At 25.4% G+C, this 14,535-nt stretch overlaps 1 protein-coding gene across 1 annotated transcript; it reads right to left on the bottom strand.

The window, feature by feature from the left end:
• Nucleotides 1-1,325: 1,325 nt before the first annotated feature.
• LOC113553120 lies at nucleotides 1,326-8,719 on the bottom strand. Its single transcript, XM_026956282.1, has 12 exons — nucleotides 8,577-8,719; nucleotides 6,882-7,047; nucleotides 6,013-6,150; nucleotides 5,665-5,920; nucleotides 4,932-5,087; nucleotides 4,198-4,325; nucleotides 4,008-4,123; nucleotides 3,566-3,938; nucleotides 3,426-3,482; nucleotides 3,159-3,351; nucleotides 2,208-2,378; nucleotides 1,326-1,572 (listed from the first exon to the last, which is right to left on the bottom strand). The coding sequence occupies exons 1-12, from the start codon at nucleotides 8,717-8,719 to the stop codon at nucleotides 1,505-1,507; spliced, it is 1,965 nt and encodes a 654-aa protein (XP_026812083.1). The 3' UTR covers nucleotides 1,326-1,504.
• Between the last annotated feature and the right edge of the window lie 5,816 nt (nucleotides 8,720-14,535).

Raw genomic sequence — 14,535 nt, forward strand, 5'->3', positions numbered from 1 at the left:
ATCCAAGGTCCCACAAATATTTTTGATTTTCAACAAAATAATATGTTATTTTCCATTTAAATATTAAATTAAAAATCCAAATATCTAGAAAATAAGAAAAATATACATACATATTTTTTAGATTCAGTAAAAACCTACCTAAAACTTGTTTTAAATTTTCAAGCCAAAGCCATTAGAATTGAAAATAGATCAAATTTTTGTAAGTTTTGTTAAAATTTAAATTTCATATGTATAAAAAAAGACATATATTTTTAATTGCTTTAAAAACCACTTATATGGGAAACTGCCAACTTTTTTATTACAAATTCAAACATAATCAATAAATTGAAAAAAAAATTAGAAAATTTCAAATATTTATGAATATCATCCAAGGAACAAAAAATTTTGAAAATTATATTTTATTGTCTAGTATATAACAATAAGAACCAGGTAACAACAATTTTTTGTTTTTGAATAACAATTTCAATTTCCCATTACACCTATTTTTTTGGGACTATTTTGAAAAATACTGGTAATTTTTACATTGACCATTTTCAATCAGAAATAACCTTAAAGTTGAAAATTAAACATTTTTTCTAATCCCAAAAGACGTCAGACACAGAAAACTAATAATAAACAAACTGTTTAGAATTGATTTTAAATTATTTATTATTTAGGACTTGGCTAGTAATAAATTAAAATTGTAAATAAATTAATTACTACAACTAAAATAGTACTTGATAAAAATGAATTAAATTCTATAACAAAAAAACATTGTGCAAAGAATATAACATGCAAAATTATCTACAATCAAATCAAAATTAAATAAAATTGCTTGGTAGTTTTAACACCAAAACATTGAGTAATCCTAATCAGTCCTAATCTAGGCATGACAATAATTTTCAATATTTGAGTTGTTTGTATCATATTATAAAAAATAATATGCATTAAATAGTTAAAATAATTTATGCTAACTTTAGATCTGCTGCTGATTATCGATTTTTTAATTAATTACATTTTTACACATTAAGAGTAAATAATATAATATTTGTTTGATTTATGATTTGAACTGTAAATAATAATCTTAGTCAGTACTCAACAAAAGTAAGTACTAAAAAGATAAAATATTATGTATTATAAAACATTTACATATTACCAATAAGTCCAAATACATATTATAAATTAACCGGCACAGTGATAAAAGTATTGAATTATTATTTTAACATAAATTTCACACATTTGTTAATAACATTAAACAGGTATACTATATACTATATTTTATTTCATTTTAAATTGTTAAAATGATTTGATAGGTATATTAATCAGACTTGTATAGTTTTGTTTTCATTTGAAATTACATTTTTTTTTTTTTTTATTATTTATTTAAACATTTTTTTTTTTTAAATTCTTGGACAACAAAAACGCATAGACCGCAATACAACATACTTTGTGTCATAAAAAGTGGAACATTATCTTGAAATTATTCACTCAAATAGAGTAACACATCATTGATACAAGTTAAAAATCATAATAATGATGAGAACAAATTATTATTTATATGGCGATGAACACGATCTATTAGTGGTTGGATACCTGAAAAATAAAGTATACATTTTATTAAAAAACTTATAAACATATTTTTAAATAATATTTATTATAAGTATAACGATTAAAAAGATTTATTAACAAAAATTAAAGTAAACCATACAGATTTAAATATATATGTAAACTTAAAGTTATTTAACACGGTTACGTCCGCGTACATTTCAGAAGTCAGGAGCTACCAGCTGCATTAATATTGATAATATTACACTCGTGAAGACCAGACAAATTATAAACATAAAAATGCCTGGAAATCGAAACAAGCTGTTTGTTGTTCTAGATGTTATGATAATTATATACTGAATGGCCATACTAAGTAAAATAATTGATGACAAGCAGCCAAATATTTTAAAAAACGAATAAAAGTAATTGTGCTATGACGACTACAGGTAGTCATCAAAGCTGAACGTGTTAAAAAAGATTTATAAAGCTACAATAAATATATTTTTAATAATAGATTTGTGAGCATATCAACAAAAATAAGTGGAATATTTTCAATAAATTTAAAATAAGTTTTTAAATTGATAACAAAAATTATAGATTTTGATGAAGTTTGTAATACAAAGAACCTAATAGTTAAAAATATTTTTATAAAATCTACTTATAGTTATTAATATATATTTTACCTTCTTTAACTTTGTTGTCTAACATCTTTGCAATAAGATTATAGCGATTAACTTTGGTCATGGCTGTTAAGTATTCTACAATAAGATCTAATTCATGATTAGGATCAAATTTCTGGTTTAGGGTTTCCAAAAACTTAGACATGATTTCTTCATCCAAATTCGTACTTATAACTAAATAAAATACAAAGTCATTAGACATTAATTATTTAAGATAATCAAGTCTAAGTAAACAGTAATACAAATAAATTTTAAAGTCATTTATGTGTTACAAGTCTAACATCATAGGCGTAACAATTCCTTTAAGTTAGCTCCCTCCCACCGAGCTAGATTCCTACACATTTTTTCTAACAAATTAATTGGTGTTTAAAACTGAATGAATGATTATTCATTTATGTATGAAACATTATATTTATTTATATTGTAGACAAAAATAAAGTTAATACTAATATGTTTATAAGCACATACATTTACCCAACAATTCTGGGGGAGGGGGCTAAAGCCTATCCATGTCTCCATAGTTCTGTTATGCTTATAACTTGCTTCATAATTAAAATAATAATAAAAGTCTACATGGTGCTGTAAATAATAATCATACTTTTATATTTTAAAATAGGTGTAATTTAATAATAAAGTAAAATAGATAATTCAGAATGTAAAATTTACTATGCTGACCACACATTCAGTAATATGAGCTTGACATCCTTTAGATAATTTTTAATGTTCATGGTTTTAATACTTATATAACCTTATTTTTTATTTACAATACATTGTAAGTAGTAAATGCATTTTAAATTTTAATTGAATGTTATAAAAAGGATTTTAGTTTTTTATATCCTAACACATAACATAGTCATAACTACAAATATTAATTCTCTATGATTTGGACACTCATTATTCAGATTTGCAAGTCATGTATCAATATGTGAAAATAACAATAATGATAGTACTTACCCCTAGGTAAATCTTTTGGTTTAATACTCCGCAAAAGTTTATGATATAATTCATAATTATTTTTTTGACTGGCTATTTTCCAGGTTTGTAAAAATTCTTGAACATTAGAAACTGGTTTTATATTTATTTCGTTGTTATCACAATTTTTACAGGGAGATTTATCAATTCCATTGATTTCTTTACCATTCATTTTCTGAAATTCACAATATAATTTTTACAATAATCCAAATATAATTATAAACAAAAGTCCAAGGACTAAATTCTAACCTTTGAATTATAATGACCATTCATTTTAGCTGAGTTAATTCCATTATTGCAAATTTTCTGAAATATACAATAATATAAATATAATTATCACAGTAAAGTGAATAAAATTATGATATAATGTTTGAAAATTAAATAAGAACCGTTGGATTATGATGACCATTTATTTTAGCAGAGTTGATTTCAATAACGTTCATTCTTTTCGGTTTTTGAGTTTCTGGAGCTAAAGACGTAGACAATAATACAGGCACAATATCAGGTGTTAAAAATTGCCAACGTTTTCTTGGTCCTTCATTTTTAAACATTTTGTGACGACCCCATTTTTTTTTACGCTGCTGCCACTCGTGCCATGGACACAATTGACAAACACATTCTGTTAAACATCCAAAAGAATCGGCTTCATAAACATATTCAACACTGTCTTTGCTTAACTCAGAAAGTTCCATGTAAGACACGTGGAATGGGTCTTCTATATCCCATACAGTTTCATCATAGTGCCTAGTTATTTCACGAACTCTAGAAAAAGAAATTATAGAATAATAAAATATGATTTAATATATTTTGGTATTTTAATATAAATATTACCTAATTAATTTTTTTGGATGCATATTTGTAATTGTATTTTTTAATTCTTTTACAGAATTGAGAGCATTTACATTGTTACAATCATACTTTAATGTGAATTCAAATGATCTTAATGCCTATCATAGAAACAATACAATACTAAATAACTATAACTGATAAACAATTAAATAAGATATGTTACAAAACTTACTAAGCAGTACATGGATATAGCTTTATAACATGACCCTCTTCGATAATGTGCTTTTATATTTCTTGGGTCACTTTCAATCACTTCTCTTAAATCGTCCAATGCTTTTTCATGTTTTTTCAATTTTATAACTAAAATTTATAAATACAAATACTTAAAACAAAATTATCAAGTAAATTTTTACTTTTTTGAATGACTACATACATTTATAAGTTCATATTTCAAAGTAAAATATTATAAGTAGTATATTAATGTATAAAAATTAAATTTTGGAAAATTATTTAAAGTATGAACAAGCAAAGTAGTAGACCAACATTTTGTGGGGTACTTCTTGATTAATTTATTATGCTCATCCATATAAGCTGTAACTTATAAGTATTTAAAAATTAAAAACTCATGAACAAATTTATTAAAATTTTTTGCATCAAGTATATACTCAAAAAAATAGTGCTCTATAATAAGGAGTTACAAAATTATAACAAAAGAAAAATATAATTTTTTTCAAAAAAGTTGTTATTTTTGAAACAGCTTAAATACCTAAAAAATATTCAAAACATAGTTATAAAAATAATAAGGGTTCTTGAATAAAAAAATCAACTGGTACAATTATTAATAATTAACAATTATAAAAATTAGAAAGTATATTTATAATGCAAAATGAAAATAATATAGATTTATTTAGAAAAAATTAAAGAAAATATAAACTTATAGATTTCAAAATTTTATATTATACTTACAGGACATAGCACGATTGTTTCTTGCTTCAGGTGTTGAATGAATACTAATACTAGTATTGTAATGACAAATCGCTTCTTCGTAATCATTTGATTTAAAACATTCATTTCCCAGTTCTTTTTCTCGCATAGCCAAGTCTTGAGGTTTAAATGTACCACCTAAAACAATTTAGATGTTTATTTTTACAAAATATTTAGAATTTTTAAGAAAGCTGAATGATTGCCAGATATTTTATTTTAAATTATTTATTTAGAATGTTTAAATTTAAACAAAAATAAAATTTAAAAATCACTAGTTTCTCAGAATTTGATTTCAATTACAAGTGTTTGTGCAATCATTAAAACTAATGGGTATAGTTTATATCTTTATATAATACATAATAATATATTCTTTGTTTTGTAATAAAACTTGAAAAATTAATTTATTAAGCAAAGTTAATGGATAAAAAGTGAATGGTTAATCTTGAATAATAATTTTACTTTAACAATACAAGTTAAGTAAAAATATGAGATAACATAAAGTAATTATAACTAAAAATTACTTAATTTTATACAATAAGAAAAAACTTATTTAAATTGTAAGCATTTTAAAAATTCTTTTAATATAAATATCCAATTGACATTTTAGAAATTTAATATTAATTTTGACTTGAGGCCCTCCATTAAAAATAAAATAAATATGTGTAATGTTGTCAGAATAGCAAGAATGATACAAATTTGATGGTGGATCACTTACATTTAGACATTGTATCTACATAATTCTTCATAGATTTAACTCTATCATTAAAACTTTTTGAATCATTCAATCCAACTGACAAACAATTTGAATTCATATTTTTTTTCTTATGCGCTTGTAACTTGTCAATCTTTTCTTTGTTATCCAACTTCATTATTTCGACATCAGGATCATATTTATCCCATTTAGAATATGAGGCTCCCAATGGTTCATGTTTTACACTAGATTTTTTGTGCATTGATAATTCCTGTTCAGGCTAAAAAGTAAACACATTTTAATAATTTATGCATGTGGAAGAAAAGCTAGTATAATTGATTGTTCTCAATGAATTTTAACTTATAATAATACCTTTTCACTATTGAACATTGATGTTAAATCAATAGATCTTCGAACGGGTGGTTCACTGTGACCATTCATGAGGCTTTTTGAGTTTTGCCTTACAGATGACAATTCTTTTTCTTGTTGATTTGCTTTTTTTATCCAATTCTAAACAATCAAGTATGTTAATTAGTTAATTTATTTATTTAGAAAGTGAAATAATATATTGAATAATCTAAACTTTAATAAATTTAATTTAACTTAATTTTAGCGCAATATGTTTAGACTTTGTATATTCAACTTAAGAAAAAATTACTAAGATTTTTAAGAAAAAAAGTTGGTATAAATTGAATAGTATCAAGACCCAATATACAGGTCAATATGTTTGACTAATATATCGGTCCTGTAACTTCTTAAACACTCAATTTAAACTAATAAGATTCAATGCATTCAAATATCTTCCTTAAAAATCTTTAACATTTTTAACAAATTGATGATTTTTTTCATTATTTATAGCTAATAAAAAATAAGAAATAATACAATAATCATTTGTACAATGTAAAACAAGGGTTTCTCCAAGATGGTACCAAAAAAATGGCCAAAAGTAACATATTCCATTTTACTCATGCACCATTCAATTATAACAATAGTATTGTATAAACTGCATTTATTATTAGTTATAATTGTCAAAATTAATTAATTATTCTAATGATTAAAAATATAGAAAACATTTTATTTGTTTTGTTTTTCTGATACATTTAATTTTTGGATATTTAACTAAATAGATAATTACACTATATGTAAGAACATGGTAAAAATGTACTATAACTTGAAGAAATACTGACTATTTTTTTCCTTATTTTTCAACAATTTATAAATGATTAAGTTTTTATACTTACAGTCACATCATTAAGTTCATCATCATAATCTTTGTTTACTGATAGATCAGAAGACTTTTGAGCAAAGCAAAGTTTTCTATTCAATATTGAAGCATCTGGTTTAATTTGGCGTAAACGAGTTTCAGTTGCCCTCAATAGTGCAGGATAAAATCCTTCTTCTCCAGATCTGAAATTATACATATTTTGTTACTAAGTACATTATTTTAATTTTTAAAAATATTTCCAATGGTTTTGATTTAATGTTTACAATTTTAACTGATTGTAGGTAATGGCAGATACAGGAGGAGGGATTTAGGGCTGAGGCCCCCTTCCAAAAAAAAAAAAATAATATTTTTTATACTATATTATATTTGCCAATTTGTAAATCTATTTTTAAACAATTCATAAGGTACAATCAAATTTGAAGAAAATAATATAATTACGAATGAGCCAGTGCTTTTCAACTTAAAAACTATATACAGAAAATGTTTACATATTAGCAATGACGAGTTAAAAATTGAATTTCAAAAGGTTCTTAAAGTTGCTTAGATTAATGATAACTAGAATTATATTTTTAGTTCAAATATACATTTTTACTCTAGTTTTGATACTGGTATTTAACCACTATAGATATTATATTATTACATTATATTATAATGTAGATAGGTAATAAACATATTATATGATATATATATACACATATACCCTATCCTACAGGATAAAATGAATATAAAAATTATAAAGTCAAATTTTAATCATAAAATAGGTAGATATTTAATGAAAAAAAATAGCTTGATTGGTCAACCCTTATAAACTAAAAATTGTAAAATATGATAAGCTTTCTACTTAAAATAACATTGTAACCGCATGAATGAACTCTGTCTTAATATTGCATAACATATATGCATTCAGCAGATTTAATGTTGTGTTGTTAGCTTTAATATTAGAGTAAAAACAAAATTAAAGACAAGAACATTATCTGTATTTAGGTACTTATTAGTTATTAAAAATTAATAATATTAAATAAAGTTTAAAATGTTCTTACATTTAAGTTTGATAATGGGTTAATTCAAACTCAAATTTAAGCTAACAACACAAAATTTGAAATGCTTAATGTCAATTTAGGTTTGTTAAACATTAATAAAATAAGATGATACACACAAATGAATCTACTTAAGTTTAACTAATTTTATCAATAATAATTTAGAAAACTTGAAAAAAGTAAGTATCTAGCTAAATATTAAAATAAAAATTCAAGTGTTTAAACTAATTATGGATAAATAAGATAATTATTTTATACCTATGGGCTATGGCCATAGGTAAATATATAGCTAATAATGTGTTTAAGATATATTACTAACGTATCTATCTAGGTATACATAGGTATAAAGTAATATTATAAATTATATCAACTAAAACCATGACAACGAGACAAAGAGTTTCAATTATATTTATATATTTAATATAAAAACTAGTAATGATTACATAAGAATGATATTCAATAACAAAAAAATAAGCATAATTTCAGTTCATTAAAACTGTAATTGTTCCAATATGCTTCACTATTATAAGCTTAAATTAAAAAGAAAATTAGTGGGTTTAAATGGATTTGTTGAATCATTTCTTTTTTAGTGTACTAGACAAATATATTAACGTTTAAATACTCTGAACATAGAATGATATGGTGAATTAACCTAACAAAAACAATGAACTCACTCCAATATTTTAATGATGCGTTTCAATAATTTCGGATCCTCGCAAGTCTTCACATAGTCGAAGTCGATATCGGCTAGGGGGATACCGTACTTTTCGAACAGTGACCGGTTCTGGTTGACGGCCATTTGGTCCATGACGTTCATGTTTGGCAGTCGAAAACTCACATTGTGTACAGTCGGGCGGTCATTGGTTAACGTTAAGAAACAAGACGTACCTACAAACGAATATTAAAAATTGATGAAATACGGGGGAATATGTATTTGAACCGCGACGAGTAGAAACGATTTTTTTTATAATATCACTAGACTTTAGTGTTATAAAAATACATAAATGTTATTTTTGGTTTCAGAAACAAATTTGAAGAAAAAACGTGAAACGAGAGAAAGACATCGGAAAACATATGATTATCAACAAGGAAAAAAATCTAAATGATAAGATGTGCGAATTTGTAGATAAGAGAAAAATAAACATGTAACGCTATCTCGATGACCTATGTCCAGGCACGTACACAAGGGGGATTTTAGAGGTTCAAATTTCCCCCCTCCCCGAAATTTCAGGAAAATCATTAAATATATTTTTATAGAGCAAAAGTGGTTTCTGTCAATAAGGAAGGTAAATATAATTTTAATTTTATTCACATTGTGTATTAGGTTATAGGTTAGGTTAGATCATATAAGTATGAAAATGTATAACCTAATCCCCCTCTCAAATATTTTTTTGTTTACGCACCTGCCTGAATCCATAAAACTGTATTTAAAATAGTTGCAGACTCACTGATACCAGTGATACTTAGCCACTTAGGTATAATAGATCAACCGGGTGGCAGTATTGAGGTAAATAGTTCCACCCGTTCTTTGTTTTTTTTTGGCAAAAAAAAAAAAGTATAATAGATCAAAACAAAAACATTCTGTGTAAAAATGTCAAAGTAGGTAAAAAAAATATCAGTCATTTATTAGATCTTTAAGCACTATAAAAATGTGATACCTATCGTGAATAAATGCAGAGGCACCCATGTAGAGTACCTATCAAGTAGTCCAATTGCACTGGTTCACGTTGGTCTCGAGACCTTCCAAACAATATGTTGGTCGTGGATTTGTAATATTTTTAAATTTAGTTAAGGAAAATATGAGAAATTGAGAAGCGTTATGCATTAGAGCATTATAGCTTATAAGCTAGCATTTGGAAAATAATTATTTTAATCAAGTGAATATGAATATAAACCAAAATAAATTTGGGGACTAATAATATTATAACTGCATTGGTTTATGGCAAACCTGTGGGCGCCACTGAATAAATGCTCATCTTATTTTATGTCATGTAAAGTAAATAATTAGGTACTCGCCATAAGTAAATAAATTATTGGAACAAAATAAGCGTACTTCCAACTTTGATTAAATTTATTTAGCATTTATTCATGATATTACATATTTGTAGTATTTAAAGATCTATCTAATAAATGACTAAAATTTTTATTTAGTCGTTTTTCACAGACTCACGGTGTTTGACAAAATATTATTGTTGTGATATCATCAATTTTTATGACTAATACTTCAATACATTTATATAAGTCTTGGTTCTCAGGGATTATAATATACCTCAGCGTCTGCCATCTTTCTTTATTAAAAGTAAGACCATCTAAACTAAAGATTTAATTTTTTTATGAAATTTGTGTAATGACTATGGTGTAACGATTCCCCGTAGTGAAAATTTGAGAACATAAACTAGGTAGGTATATGTTTTTTTCATAATATTTTTATCTATGACTTTTTTAAATACGAGAAAGAATTAATGTATGATTGTACGTTACTTTTTCTAGACATCATATATAGTAGATTTAAGAATGTCGTCTGCAGATTGCATTGCATTCTAGTAATACCTTAAGGCATTTCGACAGTGCTTATAAGTCATTAGTCGATAATTTTATTTTCCAATGTGTTCATGAAATGAAAATAGTGCTTTTGCTTTGATTTTTTTAGAAATTTGTTGTGACAAAATAGTTGTTTGTGAATTTATTTGATCACTAGTTTTATTAATAATAGTAGGTAAGTTTCTTTTTTTATTCAATAAGTACCTGCATTTCTTTATTTTGACTTTTTTTTTTACACTTTTAGTTTAGTTAGTATATTTATAATTAAATTTATGCCAATATATTTTCTCAAAAATAACTATAAAAGATATTTTTTTAGAACTCAAAATTAAGTTCGATGTTACAGTCGTATACTCGTAGTCCTATAACTACTATATAAGTATAATACACTTACTTTACTATATTATAGTTAAAACTTTTATAGTAATAAAATAATAACCAATGTGGTTTTAACGATTAGGTTAAAGAACGCGTTATTGCAAAGGTTTAGATTTGGTTAAAGTCTGCGCAACATGTCATTTTCTTACCCATATTATCATATTGTCATTAAATTATTATTATTATTTATTAATATATAAAATACGCTAAGGCTACATCACGTGCCTACTAAAGGATCTGATTGCCAAAATGTTCCGATCATACCTTGTTGTTTATATCATATGAATAGTATTTAAAATCTTTATCTGTGGAAATAGTACATTTGGCCTAATAATAAATTTCAAATTGCATGAAAATGACTATTAATTATTATTGTATCCAATATAGTGCCTGTGCCGGCTGTACCTACCTAAATATCAAGATAGATCGTGGAGTATAAAAATCATATAAATAAAATACATCCACTTTAATAGTAATACTTTAATTGGTATTTTCTAGTTATTTTCTATTCATTATCAATTATTATACATGGACCAATAGGTGTATTGACTATTGAGTATTGATAATATACCTTGACTAGGACTGTGCGAATTGATCAAACGGACGAATAAAAAAAGGTACTCAAAACCATTGGTTATAATTTTATAAATAGTAGTTATTCTAATATAATACTTTAATATATCTACTATATTTACTATATACTACCAAAATGGATATATTATATTAACATGACTTATATATTTACTACCCAAGATTTACTTTGAGACTCGGGTAGGAGATATAGTTATTACTAATAACTTATTAGTTATAGCCTTATAGGTACTATTAGATTTAAATATGATAATAATTAATAGTATATAATAGTAACATTGCATTAATTTTTTATTTATACTATAAATATATTACTATATCTAATTACAATGCATTAATGCTGTACATTTTTAGTAGGTTTTATATTATTTGAGATTTATCACTAGGACTAAATGTAATAGGTACTTAGATAAAATTACCGTTTAATTAAAAATGTATAATGGTAATAATTAACGTTTTATAGACAACTAGCACTGCAGAATTAAAATGATCCATGATGACAATTTGACCGATTATAATATGATCTAGTACCTACTTCGAAAATTTATCATCAATACCTACGAATAAAATATAATATTTACTATTTAGGTATTTTAAATACCTACTAACAGACAGAATAAGTTGCCCGTAATCCGCGTGACGATGATGCTCGGTTTCCCAATTATGTAAAAGTACCTACCTCATTGTAATTTCACATCAAATAATTGATATTGAATTCTTTATTCTATGATTTATTTATCGGTCCAATTAATTGATATAAATAAAAACTGAAATTAAACGGTTACAACTGCAGTAAATGTATGCATATATTATATTAACGAGACTACGAACAAAGTCAACACAGATATATATACGAAGTACCTATAAAAGTCGCATTGTATAATGTAGGTTTACTCTTTATTACACACTTGGTGACTTATGTAGTTAGGATGTTCGTTATAAGTAAGCAATAAGTTGCTTAGATACATAAATATTGATATTCGTCTCTAAGTAACGCGCGTTCTTGCGGCAGTCAACCTTAAAATATATACCTAGGTATATAAATGTTGGGCACAGCTGCACAAGTGTACAGCGTGTACTGTGATGCGCGGTAGCACCCACCAGTGACCTTATCGAGGAAATAAAATTAATGAATTAGAATCGCATTTACGATTGTCCCGAACAAGTACCTACCCTGAAAAATAAGTTACGACGCGTGAAGCTTAGTTTGAAAAAAAATTATACGGCTTAACAGTTTTCTCATATACCTAGGTACATGTTCTAAGTATTTAATCGTATTTACTTAAGCTTTGAAAACTTTTCATTTTAATTTTTTTAAATCTTATCTCTATGATAAGAATTTTGCACACAGATTAAATATCGATATTTTTTAAATAATATGAATAATATGATTATGTAAAATAACTTTAATCCGACGTTCTTTAAAAGTCAAGAAGCTATATTTTCCTCCACAACTATTAAGTTACAACACTATAAAAACTTACAAAATGTACTTCAAAATATTCAAATTTATGTATTGATCATGTACTATGTATGAAATTATTAGTATCCATAACCTGGGAAGTGGCAATATAACTTGGAAATCCACTACTTAGTTCTCAGTAAACAATGCAGTTTATATTTATAAGTGTGGAAGTGATATGAATTTGTAGATATGTAAAAAGGGAAAAGAAAGGATAGTTTTACGTATTTATTTTTGTCTTTTGAAAGATATAGCGGAAATTTGTATGGAATAATGTATACTTTGAGCGATTGCTACACCGATCAACAAAAATAATGCATTATTCCACGTTCTTAACAACAATTTAGATACAATTACTAAATATTATCTATAAGTACTCTATTTTTTTAGTTTTAATTTTTTTTGTAAAATTATATTCATTATGGTATAACTTTTTATTTTTTAGTTGTTGTTGCTATTTATTTGGTGAATGGTGAATAACGTCGACTATTGTTGACCATAGAATAATATTTTATAATGTCTTTCATTAATTCAATTCATACACAATAATATTATTGTTTATATTTTATTTTGATTATGACCCAGAACAATTGGTTATAATAATGATGTAGGTACATTATTTGTGAATAAAACGGGATATCGCATTATCGGAGAGTGCGTATAACTTATTATATATTATAGAAAAACCAGCGAGGTTTACTCTCATACGTACATGCATAAATCGGTTAAAACAACTACTGTTAACGAATCAGGATTTGTAAAATTTTTCCGTTAAAAACTACTAATTTTTCATCGATCTGTCCGATCGTTGTATTACTTATATTGGTGCGATAACATTTCTGAAAATTAATTTGATTTCAGAGTTAAGTATACTTGAGTTCGGTCAAACTTTTCAGTTTTATTTAATAATATTTTTTAAACAATGCTACAACATTTAATGTTTTTCAAACAATTTAAATTAAATTTGCGGAATTTTAAGGTTAAAATTAAAAAATGTATGTCTGATCGATCTCAAATCGACTTCATGCTGAATTCATTTACATTTTCAGTATAGTCTTATCGCTTCAATACAATGATCGGACTGTAGATTGAAGTTAAATGGGTAGTTTTTGTCGGAATAATTGGCCAGTATTCAAATAGCCTTAAGAGTTTTTTACATAAAATATACGTTTATAGCTGATCAGTAAATTTATAGTTAAGTTTCTAACGAAACAACACTCAACAGTCAACATGTATAAAATATAATGCAAGATAATATTTATAATTTTTTAGTATAATAATTGTGTAAAATTAATATAATAAATATGTGTGGTAACGCCCTACGTAATAGAAATAAAATAAAGCAATAGAGAGGACCCTCAACTAAAAAAAAAGATTAATCCTGCAGATCGTGCTTCTAATAAATATACAATACCTGAAAATAATTCAATCATTATATTGTTTAAAGGATATATACGGTGTGGAACAGAATGTACAAGTTACAGACTATAAATAGTGCCACTCTGGAGGAGAATAAAAATATTTCATTACCAAACGCAGACGTTCAATATGTACCGGAAATTGAACTGAACACAAATAATCTGGAAAAAGTCATGGACGAAAAAGAATTAGATGAAACGGTTCTGGAGACAGATAACTCAACGCCGGAACCTAATCTAGGC

The sequence above is a fragment of the Rhopalosiphum maidis genome, chromosome 2 (genome assembly GCF_003676215.2).
Source record: "Rhopalosiphum maidis isolate BTI-1 chromosome 2, ASM367621v3, whole genome shotgun sequence".
In the NCBI taxonomy this organism is placed as follows: domain Eukaryota; kingdom Metazoa; phylum Arthropoda; class Insecta; order Hemiptera; family Aphididae; genus Rhopalosiphum; species Rhopalosiphum maidis.

Bases quoted from the DNA above. Each gene is read 5' to 3' on its own strand.
- LOC113553120 (XM_026956282.1), bottom strand. From the start codon at position 8,719: ATGAACGTCATGGACCAAATGGCCGTCAACCAGAACCGGTCACTGTTC. The intron at 7,048-8,576 runs GTGAGTTCATTG...GTATAATTTCAG, and splicing joins CGCATCATTAAAATATTGGA to ATCTGGAGAAGAAGGATTTT. The intron at 3,483-3,565 runs GTTCTTATTTAA...TGTATATTTCAG, and splicing joins ATGGTCATCATAATCCAACG to AAAATTTGCAATAATGGAAT.